The 20,286-nt window shown below is 34.7% G+C and overlaps 1 protein-coding gene across 1 annotated transcript; it reads left to right on the top strand.

Annotated features, from left to right (window-relative positions):
- The first annotated feature begins 18,854 nt into the window (after window positions 1-18,854).
- On the top strand, window positions 18,855-19,817 carry LOC113189612 (olfactory receptor 6C6-like). The gene has a single exon (XM_077799010.1). The coding sequence runs from the start codon at window positions 18,858-18,860 to the stop codon at window positions 19,815-19,817; it is 960 nt and encodes a 319-aa protein (XP_077655136.1). The 5' UTR covers window positions 18,855-18,857.
- Window positions 19,818-20,286: the final 469 nt, after the last annotated feature.

Genomic DNA, 20,286 nt, shown 5'->3' with positions numbered 1-20,286 from the left:
AAAGACATCCACAGACTGAGGTAAAAATTGGAAAAAAAAACCCAAATATATCATTCACATGGATCTCAAAAACAAGCAGACTTTCTATTCTCATATAAGATGAAATGGACTTCAAGTTAAGTTAATCGGAAGAGACAAATAAAGTCACTTCATACCACTTAAGGGAATTTTATGTTAACAAGACATAACAATTGTAAATATTTATGCCCCAAACTATGGAGCACCTGTGTACATCAAACAAAACATTATTGATACCAAGGATCAAATAAATCACAACACAATTATACTGGGTGACTGTGCTTCTCTCAACACAGGACAGATCTTCCCAAAACAAAACAAACAAAGAAAAAAAAAAAAACTAAGAAGCTATAGCTGTAACACTAAAAAATACAATTTATAATTTAGACCTAATAGACACTATAGAATACTTCATCCATCAATGGTGCTTATACTTTCTTCCCAGCAGCATATGGATTATTTTCTAAAATAGATTATATGTTAGACAACAAAGTAACTCTTAACAAATCCCCCCGCCCCCAAAAAAAGATACAGATAATACCTTGTGTTCTGTGAGATTAAATAGAATAAAATTTGAAGTCAATGATAAAATTAAAAAATAGAAGCTACTGTAAAACCTGGAGACTAAAAATATGCTATTATATATTTATAGTGATAAATGCATAGCAGAAGAAGTCTGGGGCAAAATAAAAATACTTAGGTAAATAAGAATAGTGATACAACGTACCAAAATCTCTGGGACGCTATGATGGTGGTTCTAAGAGGAAAGTTCATATGTTCCATTGAGCTTATTCATTAAAAGAATTGAAAGACACTATATATACAATCCAATACTACATCTCAAGGCACTAGAAAAAGAAAAATTTCACTAAAATTAGTAGAAAACAAGAAATAATTAAAATCAGAGCCAGAATCAGTATATTTTGAATAAACAAATTCAAAACGCTATGAAACAAAATGTTGGCTCTTTGAAAACATAAATAAAATTTATAAACCCTTAGACAAGCTAAAAAAAAAAAAAGAAAGCAGGGGAAAACTCATTATTAAAATCAGTAATACAACAGGAAATATAAACACAGAATTTACTGAAATACAGAAGATACTCAGAAGAAATTTTGAAAATTTATACTCTAATAAATTAGAGAATCATTGATAAATTTACAAAGACATATGACCTACCTAAATTGAACCAAGATAATGTAGAAAACTGTAAATATCAATTTTAAGTAATGAAATTGAAGCCACCATCAAAAGTCCACCACCAACAACAACAAAAAAGCCTACAACCAGAATGGAATCACAGGTGAATTCTACAAGACCTTTAAAGAACTGATACCAGCACTCCTCATATTATTTCATGAAATAGAAAAGGAGGAAACTCTTTAAAATTCTTTCTATGAAGATAATATCACCCTAACACCCAAACCAAAAACACATCCAAAAAATAACACTTCACAACAATATGCCTCCATGATGAACATAGATGCAAAAATTCTTAATAAAATACTGGCAAATCACATATGAAAACATCTGCCTCCAGATGGTTCTCTGCTCTTGGCTTTGTGGCTTCCTGATCATCTTGTTCCCAGTCATCCTGACCAGTCATCTGGATTTCTGTGGGTCCAATGTGCTAAATCATTATTACTGTGACTATGGACCCCTCATAGAAATCTCTTGCTCAGACACTAGTCTACTGGAACTATTCGACTTTATCTTAGCACTTCTGACACTGGTAGTCACACTGGTGCTGGTGATCCTCTCCTACACAAACATCATCAGGACCATTCTGAAGATCCCTTCTGCTCAGCAAAGGAAAAAGGCCTTTTCCACATGTTCTTCTCACATGATTGTCATCTCCCTCTCTTATGGAAGCTGCATCTTCATGTACATAAAGCCTTCAGTGAAAGAAGGAGTTGCTTTCAATAAGGGAGTAGCTGTACTCAATAGCTCTGTTGCCCCTTTACTTAATCCATTCATTTACACTCAAAGGAATAAACAGGTAAAATAAGGCTTCAAGGATATGGCCAGAAAAATTGTGCATCATCATTTATTTTAGTGGCTTCAAAACAAATGAAAATTGTTAAAGATGTTCCTGAAGGTGCTCTTCATTTGTTAAAGTGATTTCTTAGATTAATTCAATGTAAGTACCTATTGAATTTTCAGATTAAATTTCCACCAAGAAAGGGTTAATTAAAGAAGGTTAATTCAAATTTGTCCAGGGGATAACTTTTAGATTTAAAAAAAAAAGAGGAAAGTATTTTTTAGACTATGCAAACACAGACAAAATGAACAAACAAAGAAACAAACAAAACCCAAAAAAAAAAACCTGCTTGAAAACTCTTTTGCTTATCATAAATATGAAAAGCTGAATGATCAACTCTCTATCCCCCAAGGAGCTCTAGGACTCATCACTAATTATCAGAGTGTTTATACAGGTCATAGTGATAGAACACTTCTCTAGAATGTTCAGAAGTAAAAAAAAAAAAAATAGTAATTATTTTGTTCTTATCAAAAAGTTGTAAATGTACTGTGTTAAATATGACTGGCTGTTTCTCAGAAGAGATTTTTCATTAACTATGCTCCAAAATACTCTACAATAACACTTTTTCTATGATTTTAAACAGCTTTATTTCTGAAGATACTCCTTTTTTTATTTTACTTTTTTTAGATGTACACGAACACAATAAGTTTCATTTATCTATCTATCTATTTATTTATGTCATGCTGAGGATTGAACCCAGTGCCTCATATGTATGAGGCAAGTGCTCTACCACGGAGCCACAATCCCAGCCCATGAAGCTACTCCTTTTGATGACTCCAAAAACTGCCTCTCTGCCACCACCTACAGATGGTGTTAGATGACATAAATATTTTTAAGGACATTTCTGGCTGTCTTATTTGAGTGCTGAAATTAGAATGAAGGGTGTTAAGTGGAATCATCTTGTTTCATTGAAAAGGAGACCCAGGCAAAGAGAAATCACAGGGAACTTGGCAATGATAAAAGTCCAACAAGGCAAGAGTGTAACAGGGCTGTGTCTGACATTTAGAGGACACATTTATAGATGATTCTGGTGTGGTTAGGGTGAATAATAAGGATGCTATGTCATGGTCTATTAACCCTCTCCAGAGCTCCTGCCTGAAGGTCCTTTGGATACCCCTTTGACCTTGCCCATCTTTGTGAGGATGGTAGACCCCTGGCTTCTCTGCTTAAGTGGAACCACCTGGCATCTGAAATCCTCAAGAATATTAACAATCACAACTCTATGGCTATTTATGTCCCCCACGACCACCTATCTCTTCCACCATCCCATGTGGTGTATGAAAGCCACTATTAAATATTAGCGATGTTTGTTCCCCTCTCAGAATCCTAGTCCTCATGCCCTTGGAGAATGTGGGACCTCCTCTGGAATGAATCTTTGTAGGGCCTTATAAGATATTTCCACATCAGTGAGCATTGCACATTGCTTTTTCCAGGCTCTATGGGACACCTTAGCATGAAATGAGGTCCTTGCCTAGATATTAAATTCCATGTCTTTAGAAAGTTTCCCGTGTCCATAAATTTTAGCTCAACACTCTTACATGCCTGACCCCGAAGCAGTATCTATATCTCTGACTCCACCCAGGACAAGTTGTCTGGTGATTACAACTATTTCAGTGTATAGATTTTTTTTCTACCCCTTAAGTCACCATGTCTCCACATACATGATATGGGATTTAATGCATTAGCTTAGCACCTAGGAAAGGAGATGAGAACAGCTCCAGAGGGAAGTCTTTCCTCTCTTGCATAGTGTAGACCCCTGAACCACCTGCTTACCACTTCTAACTAAGGAAGAATGCATCGCAGTTATAATTCCAATTGTTCATAGGGTTCAAAATGTGAAAATACTCAGGCCTATATATCCAAACATCCTTTTTCTCATATTTCTAGTCATGTTCCCCCCATCAGGGTCATTAGCTTTATAACACACCTGTGTTGTGAAAAATTCAGAGGTTTTTGGAACTCCATGACTAGAACAAGCAGATCAAGATGCCAATCACATGCTTGTTCTTACATGACAGAAAATACATCCTCCTTTGAAAGCTATCATGTAGATCCTCTGGCTCTCACAATTAGCTACTAACTAGTTATTACACTCTTGTGATTCATCTTTAGGGCATCAATATAACTTACCTTTAACTATTCATTACACATGCTCTCCAACATAAAATAAAATACTACATGTCAAAAAGAAGAAGAAGAAGAAGAAGAGGAGGAGGAGGAGGAGGAGGAGGAGGAGGAGGAGGAGGAGGAGAAGGAACCATTTTTGCTTTCTTATGCAAAACATAAAGCACTAAATATAACTATTCTCAGATATGAGAGATACTCACATTATCAGACAGGAACTTGGAAATTATTTTGATGACCATGCTAAGGATTTAGTGAACAAGGGGGCAAATATGTCTGAACAATTTGGAAACTTTGTGGAAGCACAAAGTATTTTTTAAGAATGTAATTGAATGTTAAAACTATAACACATAGTAACAGAATTAAAGAATTTCTAATTAACCTAGTGGACACAGTTCAAGAAAGAATTAGTATTTAGTTAAGAGAAAATATCCAAATTAAGTGCAAAGATAAAAAACTGAATTGAGGGACAGACTATTCCTGAATCATGGCACAATATCAAATACTATAAAATATGTGCAATATGTGTTCCAGAAGAAGAGAGCAAAAATAAGGGAAATGAAATATTTGCAGTGTTATGGTCACACAAACATTTTTAGAAAAAGGAAAAAGAAGACTTATTGCTTTGCTAGCAAAAGACAAGCACAGAGGACTATTGTCCCAGTGGCTGTGATTCTGCTTATCAAATTGAGCAGGAGATTTTAGCTTCTGAAGAGGTGGTTCAAAGGTTACATTCCACCTGATCTCCGTTGTAATTCACTTGTTAATTTGGGAGAGGTTCTTCTGCTATCTTCAATGAATTACTTCATTCCTATGATGGGTGTGTTCTCAAGGACAGATAACTCAGAATAGGATGCAGAAGAAAGATAATCCTATTTCCCTGAAATTAGGGAGGGGAATAGATTAGGAAGAAGAGGGGAGAGAGGAAGAGGAAAAACAATGTTCATTTAAAAAATAGGTTGCAGTGGCAGAGCAGATCTTCCAAACAAAACTTAAACAAAGAAACAATAGAACTAAATAATACAATCAATAATTGAGACTTAAGGGAGATATGTAGAATATTTCATCCATCCATCCATGACTGAATGTGCTTTCTTCTCAGCAGCCCATGGATACTTCTTTAAAATAGGTCCTTTCTCATGCCAGAAAGCAACTCAGAAAATGAAAAAAAAAAAAAATTGAGATACTACCCTGAACTCTATCAGATCATAATAGAATAAAATTAGAAATCAATGATAAAATTTAAAAAAAATAAGATACCCCTGAAAAACCTAAGAAACCTCATTTTACTAGGGAGCTCATTTTGCTCTGAAACTAAACCCCTGACCTACTGCAGTCCTAAAGTCAGGAAATACCACAGAGATCTCTGCACAAACAGTTCTTGGAAAAGCTGCAGATGATGATTGCCTAAGATAGGCCACCTGTTGAAATATTTGAAATTCTAGACACCCCCCCCCCCCAGGTTCCGTGACCAATATCTAAATCAGAAGCCCTGCAGCTTGGCACTTACCCCCCTTGCAACACCCTCATGGTTTAAACCAATCATTTTTAAGTGCATCAACTCCTTGAACTAACCAATAATTCTTTCCAGATTCTTTCTGGCCACTTGATATGCTAATCATGTTTTAGAGTTGTTTTATGATTTTCCAGTGGACTGTGATGATTTGCTAACAGATGCTATGATGTATGTGAAGTCCCTGCCCTCCCCAAAGAGTGTATAAAACTGCTGCAATCTCGGGACTTGGGGCCTCTCAGCGTCACAAATTTCTGTGTGCAAAAGACCAAGCTAGCTCGAATTAAACACCTCTTTGCTGCTTACATAGATCTTGGTCTCTGGTGGTCTTTTGGGGGTCCGGAACTCAAACATATCAACCCCAACACTTGGAGACTAAGCAAGACATTTTTGAATGACAAATAGATAACAGAAGAAATCAGGGATCAATAAAAAATACTTAAAACATATAAAAACCTCTGGGACTCCATGAAGGCAGTGCTAAGAGGAGAGTTCATGCAATGACTCATTCATTAAAAAATGGAAAGTCAATGAATAAATGACCTAACATTACACCTCAAAGTCCTAGAAAAAGAACAACCAACCAACACCAAAAGCAGTAAAAGACAGAAAATAATTAAAATTGGAACTGAAATCAATAAAATTGAAACAATTTAAAAAATTGACAAAACAAAAAGCTGGTTCTTTGAAAAAATAAAATTAACAAACCCTTAGCCACAGTAATAAAAAACCAAGTTACTGAATTCATGATGAAAAAATTAATATCACAATGACACTACTGAAATACAGAAGGTAATCAGAAAGTTCTTTGAAATTCATACTGAAAAAAAAAAAAAAAGAAAAGAAAAAAGAAAGAAAATCTTTGAAGCAAAAACAAAGGTCAGGCAGTTAGTGTAGGTAGATGAATCCAGTTGGGTAGGAAGATGGAAGCTGAATAGGGTTGGGAAGGTGGACACTGGTTCAAAGGGGAATGGAATGTTAATACCTTCAGGACACTTCACATTCCCCTAACAGATATCCAAACAATACCTGCCACCCAGGAGACTGGCCCTCCCAGCAGGGAATTATTAATGAGTATTTCCTGGCTCACTCCCCCTGAATTGCCTCTTTCCTGCTTTTTCACCACATGGTGGGATAAAAGGTAGGACATGAGAAGTAAAAAACACAGAAATTATAAGAAGGACATGACTCACCCCCTCACATAATTATGAGAAGAACATGACTCACCACGCCAGCTCTGTTCTCCTTCTCTGCTGAGAAGACTGCGTTACTATTCTTTAAATCAAACTTGTTGCTTCCATATTTTCCTGTTGTTCAATCTTCACATCTGGGGAGCAGAACTCATTATCACCAGTAACTGGCTATAATATCTTGATGACATCAACAAATTTCTAGAGACTTACAATTTACCCAAGCTGAGTCAGGAAGACCTACACAATTTAAACAGATCAATTTCAAGCAAGGAAATGTCAGGTTGATGGTGGTGACTTAGGAACAAAGCACCAAGCAGCCCACTGAGCCCAAAAGAAACATCAATCAGGCACCCACAGAACCCCCTGTCAATCAACAGGGTCTCCTGGCCAATCCTGGATCTTAGCCAGTTCCTCTGACCAACTCCACTGGGACAAGGGACTCTAAAAATCCTTTTTCCTGTTCCAAGCCTTTCTCTTCCTGCCATAAGCCCCATAAAATTCTAGTCCAGTGGAGCCTCCACTCAGTTTCTCCTCAGACCCTCTTCCTATCCTCTCTGTTGGTCTGATAGAGTTCTGCCAGGGAGTGGAGTCTCAATAAAGCCTCCTCAGCAGCCTTTTAAAATCTGCCTCCTATACAAAACATCTTTACACTGAAAACTAAAAATAAATAAATATTTTTAAAAAATAAAATAAAATAAAATAAAATCTGCCTCCTTTTGGTTGCCGCCCTTGCCTTACCTTATAGGAAATAGGAGACAGCATCAAAATTCTACCAAGAAAGAAAAGCCTAGGACCAGACATATTCTCAGCCAAGTTCTACAAGACCTTCAAAAAAGAATTAATACCAATACTCCTCAAATTATTCCATGAAATAGAAAAGGAGAGAACACTTCCAAACCTATTCTCATATATATATATATGAGAATATATATATTGTGGTTGGACACAATACCTTTGTTTTATTTATTTATTTTTATGTGGTGCTGAGGATCAAACCCAGCCCCTTGCACATGCTAGGTGAGCACTTAACTGCTGAGCCACAACCGAAGTCCCCCAAATCTATTCTATGAGGTTACTATCACCCTGATACCAAAACCAGACAAAGACACATTAAGGAAGAAAACTTCAGACCAATACCCATGATGAACATAGATGCAAAAATTCTTAATAAAATTCTGGAAAATCTCATACAAAAACATATTTAAAAGATAGTTCACCATGATCAAGTGGGGTTCATTCCAGGGATGCAAGGTTGATTCAACATATGGAAATCAATAAACATTATTAATCATATCAATAGACTAAAAGTTAAGAATCATATGATTATATCAATAGATGCAGAGAAAACATTTGACAAAATAAAACCCTTTTATGTTCAAACACTAAAAAACAAAAACTAGGGGTAGAACATTGTAAAAGCTATCTCTGCAAAACCCAAGGCCAATATCTTTCTAAATAAAGAGAAACTAGAAGCATTCTCTCTAAAAATTAGAGCAAGACAGGGATCCCCTCTTTTACCACTTCTATTCAACATAGTCCTTAAAACTCTAGCCAGAGAAATTAGACAGATGAAAGATATTAAACAGACATGAATAAGAAAATAAGAACTCAATGGGGCTGGAGTTATAGCTCAGTGGTGAAGCACTTGCTTCACAAGTGTGAGGCACTGGGTTTGATTCTAGCACCACATACAAAGAAATAAAGGCATTGAGTACATACATACATACATACACACACACACACACACACACACATATATATATATATATATATATATATATATATATATAATTTAAATAGATATACATACATATGTATTTCTGTATGTATTTAAAGAACTCAAACTATCACTATTTGCCAAAGACATGATTCTATACTACAGGATGAAAAAAATTCCACCATAGAACTTCTAGAATTAATAAATGGATTCAGCAAAATAGCAGTATATAAAATCAATACCCATAAATCAAATACATTTCTATACATCAGTGATGAATCCTCTGAAAAAGAAATTAGGAAAACTCTCCCATTCACAGTAGCCTCAGGGGAAAATAAAATACTTGGGGGAATCGATTTAACAAAAGAAGTGAAAGACCTCTACAGTGAAAACTATAGAACACTAAAGAAAGAAATTTAAGAAGACCCTAACAGATGGAATAGTCTACCATGCTATTGGATAGGTAGAATTAACATTGTCAAGATGGCCATCCTACCAAAACCATTATACAGATTTAATGCAATTTCTATTAAAATCCCAATTACATTTTTCATAGAACTAGAAAAAGCAATCATAAAATTTATTTGCAAAAATAAGAGAGGCAGAATAGTGAAAGTATTTCTTAGCAAGAGGCCTCACAATACCAGATCTTAAATTATACTACAAAGCCATTGTAACAAAACTGATATTGTATTGACACCAAAACAGACACATAGTCCAATGGCACAGAAGAGAAGATACAGAGACAAACCCATATAAATACAATTACTCCATACTAGACAAAGGCACCAAAAACATACATTGGAAAAAAGATAACCTTTTTAACAAATGGTGCTGGGAAAACTGGAAATCCATATGTAGCAAAATAAAATTAAACTCCTGTCTCTAACCCTGCATGAAACTTAACTCAAAGGAAATCCAAGTCTTAGGCTCTAGAACAGACACCCTGTACCCTGTACCTCATAGAAGAAAACTTAGGTCCAAATCTTACCATGTTGGCTTTGGAACTGACTTCATTAACAAGACTCCTAAAGCACAAGAAGTAAAATCAAGAATCAATAAATGAGATGTAATCAAATTAAAAAGCTTCTTTTCAGCAAAATGATCAAGAAGGTGAAGAGAAAGCCTACAGGGTAGAAGAAAATCTTTACCACATGCACCCCAGAGATAGTATTAATCTCCAGGATATATGAAAAAATTTTAAAAAAAAGAAAAGCTTAACAGGAAAAAAATAAACAACCCAATAAATAAATAGGTAGGGAAATGAACAGGCACTTCACAGAAGAAGATACACAATTGATCAACAAATATATTTTTAAAATGTTCAGCATCTTTAGCAGTTAGAACAGTGTAAATCAAAACTGCTCAAAGATTTTATCTCACTCCAGTCAGAATGGCAACTATTGAGAACCAAGAGACAATAAACGTTGACAAGGATATGGGGAAACAGGTACCCTCACACATTGCTGATGGGACTCCAAGTTGGTGTAACCACTATGGAAAGCAGTACGGGGATTCCTCAGAAAACTAGGAAGGGAACCACCATTTGACCCATCTATTCCACTCTTCAGTTTATACACACAGGATTTAAAATCAACATATTACAATGATGCAGCTACATCAATGTTTATAGCAGGTCAAAGCACAATAGCTAAACTATTGAACCAATCTAGATGCCATTCAACAGATGAATGGCTAAAGAAAAATGTGGTATATATGCCCAGTGGCATATTACTCAGCCTTGAATAATACTGAAAGTATAGCATTTGCCAGTAAATGGATGAATTTAAAGAACATCATGCTAAGCAAAATAAGCCAACACCCCCAAAACAAAGGCCAAATATTTTCTCTGATATGCAGATGCTAATCCTCAATAAGAGTGAAGCTGCTAGGGAAGAATAAGAGTACTTTGGATTAGGTAGAGAGGACTGAAGAGACAGAAGGGGATGTTGGGGAAGGAAGAATAGTAAAATTACTTGGACTTTAATGCCCTATGTGCATATGTGACTACATTACCAATGTATTTCTAAAACATATACAACCAGAAGAATGAGAAATTATACTCCATTTCTGTATGATGTGTCAAAATGCATTCTACTGTCATGTATAACTAATTAGACAACTTCTTAAAAAGAAAAATCAATAAATATGGTTTGTATTACTGTACAATAAAGACCTTTTAATACTAGAAGAAATTACCAATAAATTTTCAAAATTAGAATTATCTAAAAACATTTTGGAATAATGTCAAAGATAACCCCACGATAATAATATACATCCATGAAGTTTCATTAAAATATGTGCATGTCATATTTTTATGGAAAAATACAAAAGTTACAAAACAGATGGAAATGTATAGAAATAATAAATACAGCTTAGTAGTAGAGCACATGCCTAGACACATAAGGAACTGGGTTTGATCCTAGTATAGGAAATAATAATAACAATAGCAGCAGCAACAACAACATAATCAAAACTACACAAGATTAAAATAGGTGACATTGGATTTATGTACTTAAATTCTATTACAAGTCAATCATATTTCATTCAAAAATTTCAAATCCAAAGTGCCCTGAAATCTGAAACATTTTACACACCAACATGATGCCACAGGTGGAAAATACCATACCTGACTCTCACTCAGGCAAGGGAATGGGTTTTTCTCCAGAGGGATGGGCTAGTTGAGAAATAAAAACTAAGAAAATAGTGCTATGAAATAACCAAGGAACAAAGAACAGTAGTTTCAGAGTGGGGGCAGCAATAGGCAAGGCTGACCAGACAGGTCTAACAAAGAAAGGAGTCTGTGTTTGCTTTATTTGTATTGGGACACATCAAGGAAATTCTATGGAAAGTTCTTCACCAGAACAGGATAGAGGTGGGGGCAGGTAAGCTGCTGGGTTCTTAGGGGGTCACACCCATCTCCAGTGCTGCGTGAGACCTCTTAACAGAGCTGAGGGGAAGTTCACTTGCATTTAGGACTGCCACAGGGAGTTCCCAGTACCATATTTACCCCCTCACCTGCTATGATACTGAAAAATGTCCTCATGCATTTCACAGATGTCTTCTTGCACCTGCCCTGTATCACTGGCCACAGTCAAAACACAGGAACACTAAAAATACTGCCCCAAATTACCTTCACATTATGTGTGTAAGTTGTATTTGAAACATCAGTGGATTTCATGGTTGGACTTGGGTCACATCCTAAAAATATTTCATTAGGAACAAGCAAATATTTCAAAATCCAAGTAAATCTCAAAACTGTGCTTCTGGTCCCTAGCATTTCAGATAAGGGATGTTTTCAAACTATAATTTCCTGTATATTTTTTCTTCAGTCCTTAAGGATCCAGCTCATGACATGGGTTTGGGTGGAGGATGTGGGGCAGCACCAGCAGGTCTAAACTGGGGTAAGTCTCTTCTAACTGCACAAGGTAGATTTCTGCCTACCTTGATATGAATGGCATATTTCACACAGTAATGCAGCTTCACATAGAGCTTGGGAAGCCCATAAGCGCAGAAGACACTGGCTTTGGAAATGTCCAGGATGGCTGTAGCCTTTGTTTCAAATGAGTTACTTTTTGTTTCAATCTTTGCAGTAATACAAATGCATTGTATTTTAATTATTAACATACATTGTACAAATTGATGGGACTCATTGTGATTTTTTTCATACACATGTATGTGGGGGGGCAATCATCCCATTCACCCTTTTTTCCACCCTCTCTTCCTTCTCTTCACACCATTTCCATCCTTCCCATTTCCTCATGGTCCCTCTTTCTACTTTCATGTTTGATTTTGTTTGCTTGCTTGTTTGGTTTGGTTTCCACGTAAGAAAAAAAAAAAAAAAACATGCAATATTTGTTTTTCTGTCTTTGGCTTATTTTACTTAACATAATATCCTCCAATTCTATCCATTTGTTCACAAGTGATGGTATTTCATTCTTCTTTCTGGCTGAGCATTCATGTATGTGTGTGTGTGTGTGTGTGTGTGTGTGTGAGCGTGTGTGTGTGTTGTGTGATATTTTCTTTATTCATTAATCTGTTGATAGTCACCAACATTTATTCCATATCTTAGGTATTGTGAATAGCACTATCATCAACATGGGTATGTGGGTGGCTTTTTCCTATGGAACTTTGTTTTCTTTCAATATATACCCAGGAGTGGGATAAATGGATCATGTGGTAGTCATATTTTCAATTTTTTGAGGAACTTCCATGCTGTTTCCACAGAAATTATACTAATTTACAACCTCACCAGCAATGTAGAACAATTCCTTTTTGTCCACATCCTTGCCAGCATTTCATATTTTTGTTGTTTTGATAATAACCATTCTAACCATGGTAAGATAAAACCTTATAGTAGCTTTGATTTTCATGTACTTGGTTGCTAAAAAGATTGTGTAAGGGAAATAAAAAAGGGACACAGAGACAAGATGCAAAGGCAGGAGAGAAATATGGCAGAATGGCAGAATAGCCAAGCTCCCAGCTTTATTTATATCAAGAGGTAAGTCATTGGCATCATTAGTACACATTGTTCATTGTGTTACCAGGCAGGTTATAGACCTACCAACATTATGTGGTTTATTCCTCAGTTACATACTAAGTTGCAATGTGAAATGTTAGGAGCTTAGTGTAGCTCTCAAGAAAGTCCACTGTATAAATTTACTGTTATGAGGACAGGTTTAGGCTCAGTGAACACTGTGGTTGTCCAACAAGAGAGTTCCTTTATTCCCAGGAGCTGTGTGCCTGAGATCAAGGGCAAGGCTGGTAAGATTCTAGTGGCATTGCCACAGCAGCTAGACATAGCACATGTGTCTTACTAGTTCCTAGGAGAAACTGCAGGGTGTTTTTTAAGGGTGGGAAACAGAGTGCCAGTTACCCACTGGGAGTTTGCTCATCAGAGGAATGCTTCCCTGGATGTGTCAGAATTCCAACAACATTGGGCATTTCTTCATTTATTTTTTGGCCATTTTGTTTCTTCTTTTGAGAAGTGTCTATTCAGATCACTTGCCCATTTTTTATTGGATTCTTTGTTAAGTTTTTTGAGGTCTTTATATATATTCCAGAAGAGCTGGCAAGATTTGCTTCCATTATATAGATTGTCTCCTTGATCTGCTGATTGTTTTGCTGAGCAGAAGCTTTTTAATTTGAGCACAGCCCTTTTTGTTGTAGTTTTCTTTCTTCTTCTTGGAAACAAGACTGGAGAGATAAGGGATATGTTACCTGCAGTTTCACAGATATATGGTTAAAGTACATTTTTTAATAAAAAATATAGTAAAATTTGTGAAATTTTGTGTGAGTTATGTAAAATTCTCAGTTGTTGTCTTTCTCCTCAAAAAAGGGGTATTACCAGTTTCAAACATGTTCATATTAAGCCATGTTAAATTTATCCTTAAAATTAATGAAATGGTATACTAAAAAATGTTAAAATCATGTATTACTGTGAAAAATTATGAAAGAGCTGTTGGTGAGAACTTAGAACATAACATCCTTAAACATTAGTATGTCGGTGAATGATTGAACAAGGATAAACAGCAACCATGAGGGGAAGATTAGCTATCTGTGTAAGAGGTAGGAGAAACCAGTATCATTGTTTTTCTTAGATTGGATATTATGACTAAGCTTACACAGTATCAAATAGATTTCACAAACAGATTGATTAAGAGTTTTAAATCAAAGAGCATATCAAAAATTATACTTTGCACAATTTTTCTGTTTAATGTTTGCATTTCTGTAAGTACTACTTATAATATACCTAGGCATATCTGCAGAAAAATATAAAAACATATGTAATGAAACATCAGTTACTCATTTTATATTCTTTTTCCATATATCAGACAAAATTTTCAACTTCATAAATTACCCATATGAGAGAAACAAAAGAATTTTCAGGTCTTATGCTTTCCAATTGCCTAAATGATATAAAAACAAGTGAAAACAATTACATTGGTATTTAAAAATTTTGTTCTTGCAGTCAGTGGCAGATGATACTGATTACTTCCTCTGAGAATACATCATTACTACTGACTGTTAGATTTTATTCATTGGTGCACTCTAATTGTCAATATTGGAAAAAATCTATTAGGCAAAATATGAGAGCAATTAAATATATTATGACACATCCTTACAGAGAAAAACTATGCAGCCATTAACAAATTTAAAATATTTCCATGAGTTGATGTGGTTGTTTGACAGGATATTATGGTTTAGTGAATAATCACAAAGAAACAAGATAGCTGTAGTATAACACATTTAACCTGAGGTTAATTTGTCTATAAGAAGCTATATTTTTTCCATCTTATATACTCACTTTTCCTGTCAACTTAAAAATATTTTTCTTTGTCTCTGTTTCTAAACCCTAAACTGTGTATCTGGGACTGGGTGTGTGATAGGCTGTCAACTAGTACAGCAGCATACACAGAATTCTTTGGAGACAAAGTTAGAACATGTAAAAGTGAGTGTGTTTGTGTGTGTGTGTGTGTGGTATGTTAGTAGAAAACACTTCTGTAATTGACAATTTAGCAATCCCTTAGGAAATGATGTTTGGGGATCTCAGTTACCCTGAGAATTCTTTGTTGTTGTTAGATATTTTCCTGTAAGACAGAGGACATAAATTCTTCATGGTATCAAGAGATGGTTAATTTTCATATTTCATTGCATATCACATTTAGCAAGGAGTACGATACTTCAGATAAGTGGGTTATAGTAAATTTTAGAAAAGAAGATAATTTGATAAATTTTCTAAGAGCATGTAATAAATTAGTCAAAAATAATATTTCTAAAGTAATATTTAAATAAATTATATGTTTTATGTAGAATTAAGTGCTTTGGGAGAAAAACAGATCACCAGTGCTCTCTGCTGACCAAGACGATGAGTTAAGCATGGAAATGCAGAAGGTTGGCCCAAATAAGTGTGTACCAATGTGTGTTAAACTGCTAAATGGTTAGTGTTTTGACTACTAACTATACTTCAGCTTGTATATACTGATGAAATATTACAGATAAGATAAAGATAAAATAATAATTTTAAACATGCAAGACTTTTAATTTTTAATTTTTATGGAGTATTCACTATTTTCAAAAAATTGCATACAATTGCATTTATTGGCTCCTGTTCACATGATATTATATTATTTTCCCTCACAGCTTGTGTTGTACAGATACATGGTATGTGTGATTGCTAAACCAGGACAAATCAATAGTTTGATATGAGGAAATTCTAGTTTATTACAAAATTGAACATTTATATCAGTGCTGCCATTGAAATGATTTGTGTAAATGAGATAATTTTATGATATATAATTTCACAATCATCTGAATGTGATAAAGAACTCTGGGAATGGAATGCTGCTCTTTCCAGTGTTTTATGCTTTTATTAGATTCGATTAAACAGGGGAACTCTGGATACTCTTTACAACCAAATTAGGCTAGAGCCATTTCTTTTCTTTGGCTTATCCTACTTAATCTGCCTAGCATAACTTTTAATTTCTTCTAAGGCCCATCTAAAGATCCAAATACTCAAATATCTCCTTCTTTAAATTCCTGTAGAGGACAACGGGAAAGACCTCTTTTGTTTGTTTGTTTTTCTATTGTCTTAAGAATAAATTATGCTTTCAATGTTGAAAATAATTCTGTTAATATCCTCAATGCAAAACACAAGATTTTACATAGCAACAATTTAAAATAGGTTTGATTATTTTGTTGTGATCATGAAAACACCTAAGAAATAATTTTTCTATAGGGATATTACTAATTCTTTTTAGAAATAGTGTTCCATCACTTAGCTTGTAGTTAAATCTTCTATGAAAACTTGAGTAAGAACTTTTAGAAAACTGTGTGATTTTAAAGCCAGGACTTCTGAAAATAACCACTATTAATCTGACCCTTTGCTCTGAACACAAGCCTGAGCACATTTTTTAAGTGTTTAATCTAATTTGTCCAACATAATACATGCAGAGGATCGAGAATAGTAATTGTTGCATATAGAGTTCTCAATAAGCACAAGATTATTGACTTAGCAGTTTGTTTGCCTGACATTCAAATATCATTATTTTGAGAAGGCTGTACATGCTATCCAAAATTCGTTTGAAAAGCAGTTCAACCACCCAATGGAAGTTTGAACTTTATCACATATTTTTATCCCCCCTAGATCATTCTGACTTAAATTATACTCATGATTATAATCTATACTTTAAGGAATCAGCAAATGGGTGTGTTTTAGTAACAGAAGCATATTCAGTTTTAAAAGTTTTTTCCTTATTACTTCTTTACACATATATAAAATTATCTTTCTTTTTTTTAAAAAATTTTTTTTTTTTTAATATTTATTTTTTAGTTTTTGGCGGACACAACATCTTTGTTGGTATGTGGTGCTAAGGATCGAACCCGGGCCGCACGCATGCCAGGCGAGCGCGCTACCGCTTGAGCCACATCCCCAGCCCCTAAAATTATCTTTCTTGATCTTAATGATTTAATTTTTTCTTAAACTTATTCACTTCCTTTTAAAAAATGTTATTTTCCTTTAGGTTTCTATTACCTTTTCTTTCTCCTCTTGTTGTATTTGCCTCTCATAACACATCCCAAACTCATTTTTATATTTATCTGATTCTACAAACATTTACTATACATTTCACATCACTGAATCTCAACTGTTTACAAAACTATAACTATAAGAAGAAATATATATCTATTTTTTTCTTATATAACTACATCAGCATTACCAAATTATCTATAAGAAAATGTATTGGGGAGAGAATTATATTGAAATAGGTGTCTTCAGACAGAAAGAGTTTGATTTTCCCAAGAAAAGTACATATATTATTATCTGTTCATTTAGAAATATTTGAGGACCACCAGTATCATTCACCATAAAAAGCACTCAAAAGTCAGTCATCTTTCATACACTGAATAAAACAGCAGAGGGGTTCACAGTCGGGTTATTTACCTCAACTAGATTTGTTTCTGAGAATGTGTATTTTAAAAGTCAAATACAGAATATTGTACGTGTTGTTCTACTTTACAACTTCTTAATCAAGAAATAATATAACATCTTAACTCTTGTATATTACGTAAAAAGTTTCATTATTCAAACCTTATGGGTCTTCTAAATATTTATATAAATAATCAATAGTCACTACATTTATAGAATTATAATTTTATTAGAATATATGAAGTTTTAATTTTTCTGTCAAGAAATTCAGGAAATACAATCTATTTTTCTTAGCAGCACACTACCTGCAAAACATGAAGAGTATTGCATACCTCTACCTGAAACATAATTTTGCTAACTCTAACTTAAGCACTAGTTATCACTGTTATTAGATAGTACTACTCCCTAACCTCCATCATTTAGACCTGATAAAAGACATAGTAATGGAAAACCATAAAGTCGTGACAGTGTTCATTATAGTGGGTTCAAATGATGACTCACATTTGAAAATTGTGTCACTTATCTTTCTGTTTCTCAATTATTTAGGCACTGCTTTGATCTGATCATTCCTGCACTCACCCTGCTGATTACTCACCAGAACCTCGTATAATGTTTTCCTTCTTACAAATTTCCTGTACTATTACATGTATCCCTTAATTTTTAGTTATTATATCTACTAGGAAGAAAACTATTTCTTATAACCATTGTGTCACTTGAATGACTATTAACTTGAAATATTAGCTAATTTCAGAAATTAAAAATATATCAAGCCAGGTGGGGTGGTGCAATGCCTGTAATTTCAGTGGCTCAGGAGGCTGAGACATGAAGACCTCAAATTCAAAGCTAGCCTCAGTAATTTAGTGAGGCCCTAAGCAATTCAGTGAGAACCTGTGTCTAAATAAAATACAGGAAAGTCCTGGGGGTGAGGCTCTTTAGTTAAGTGTGTATACGTTTAATTTCTGGTACCAAAGAAAAAATAATTGAATATTTGAACAGCCCATTGTGATAAAGCACTTTAAAGACTGGTCATAAATTAACATGAATCAAATTGAGGAGCTACATTTCAAATGACAATTAAGTGTCCTATAAACTGGAAAGTAGGACTTGCTCTGCTCTGGACAAGGGAAGGATCTCTCAGTGTTCTCATAAACATGATGAATGAAGTGGGATTATGTTCATTGTGATGAACTCTAAGCTGATTTGAGGAATGTCTGTGAATTAGAAGTTTTTGAAAATTGAACTTTATATCTCTGAAAAGGAAGAAACAACTTCTTACTTGTGATACTAGTTTTTATTTTCTGTAAATTTGATAGGACAAAAGAGAAATGAAGAATCAATCAGTGGAGATACAGTTCATTTTGCTTGGACTCACAGATGACCCTGTGCTACAAATTGTGATTTTTCTGTTTCTATTTTTCAATTATATCTTGAGCCTGATGGGGAACTTAATCATCATCCTCCTCACCCTGATGGATCCCCGCCTCAAGACTCCAATGTATTTCTTCCTGCGAAATTTTTCCTTCTTAGAAGTTTTGTTCAGAACAGTCTGCATTCCACGGTTTCTGATAAGCATTCTCACAGGAGACAAAACAATTTCCTACAGTGGTTGTGCAACTCAATTATTCTTTTTTTTCCTATTAGGGATTACAGAGTTTTTCCTCCTGGCTGCCATGTCCTATGACCGCTATGTTGCCATCTGCAAACCTCTGCATTACCCAGTCATTATGAACAGCAGAGTGTGCTACCAACTGGTGCTCAGCTACTGGACAACTGGACTCTTAATCATCTTTCCCCCTTTGCTTCTGGGACTCAAACTGGATTTCTGTGCTTCCAAAGTGATTGATCACTTCCTGTGTGACATTTCTCCAGTTCTGCAAATCTCTTGTACAGATACACGTTTAATAGAATTGATGGCTTTTGTCTTAGCTGTGATGACACTTGTTCTCACATTGTTTTTAGTGGTCCTCTCCTACACATTCATCATCAAAACCATTCTCAAATTCCCTGATGGTCAACAACGAAGGAAGGCTTTTTCTACCTGTTCCTCACACATGCTAGTTGTCTCTATTACTTATGGGAGCTGTATCTTTATGTATATGAATCCATCAGCAAAAGAAAGAGTGGCTTTAACTAAAGGTATAGCTGTGCTCAATACCTCTATTGCCCCTTTGCTCAACCCTTTCATTTACACCCTGAGGAACCAGCAGGTGAGAGAAGCTCTCAAGCATTTGCTCCAAAGGTTTTGTTCTTTTCAAAACAACAAGACAGAGTTTAGACATAAATAACATTTTTGGGAATACAAATGAGAAAATTCAATATGATTATCTATTGCATTGCTTCAGATCTCTGCCATTTTTTCCCTTGACTATTTATATCTCATTAGGTTTGCTATCTCTATCTGCACCTCTCTCCTTTTCTAAGTGGATCTTTCTAATCTCTAGGAATAAATTGCCTTTTTCAATCCAGAATATCAAATTCCATCTTTACCTAGAAATGTCTATTCTCATAAAGGGCTGTTTTATATACTGAATGCTTTTTGCAAGTGAAACTTGCTAGACATAGTTAGTTAAATATTTTGATACATATCTTAATCAATAAGCATTGCATTTGCTCTTAAGTATTTTGCATTGCTAAAATTGACAGATACACAAAACATGATGATTTATTATATAATGTAATTGATATTGTAATAGAAAAAGTAAAAAAATCTAAGTAATTTTACAATTTAAAGTCATCTTTCAAGAAGAATCATCA

The sequence above is a fragment of the Urocitellus parryii genome, chromosome 5, assembly GCF_045843805.1.
Source record: "Urocitellus parryii isolate mUroPar1 chromosome 5, mUroPar1.hap1, whole genome shotgun sequence".
Lineage (NCBI taxonomy): Eukaryota > Metazoa > Chordata > Mammalia > Rodentia > Sciuridae > Urocitellus > Urocitellus parryii.
This window is presented reverse-complemented; position numbering and strand designations above follow the sequence as displayed.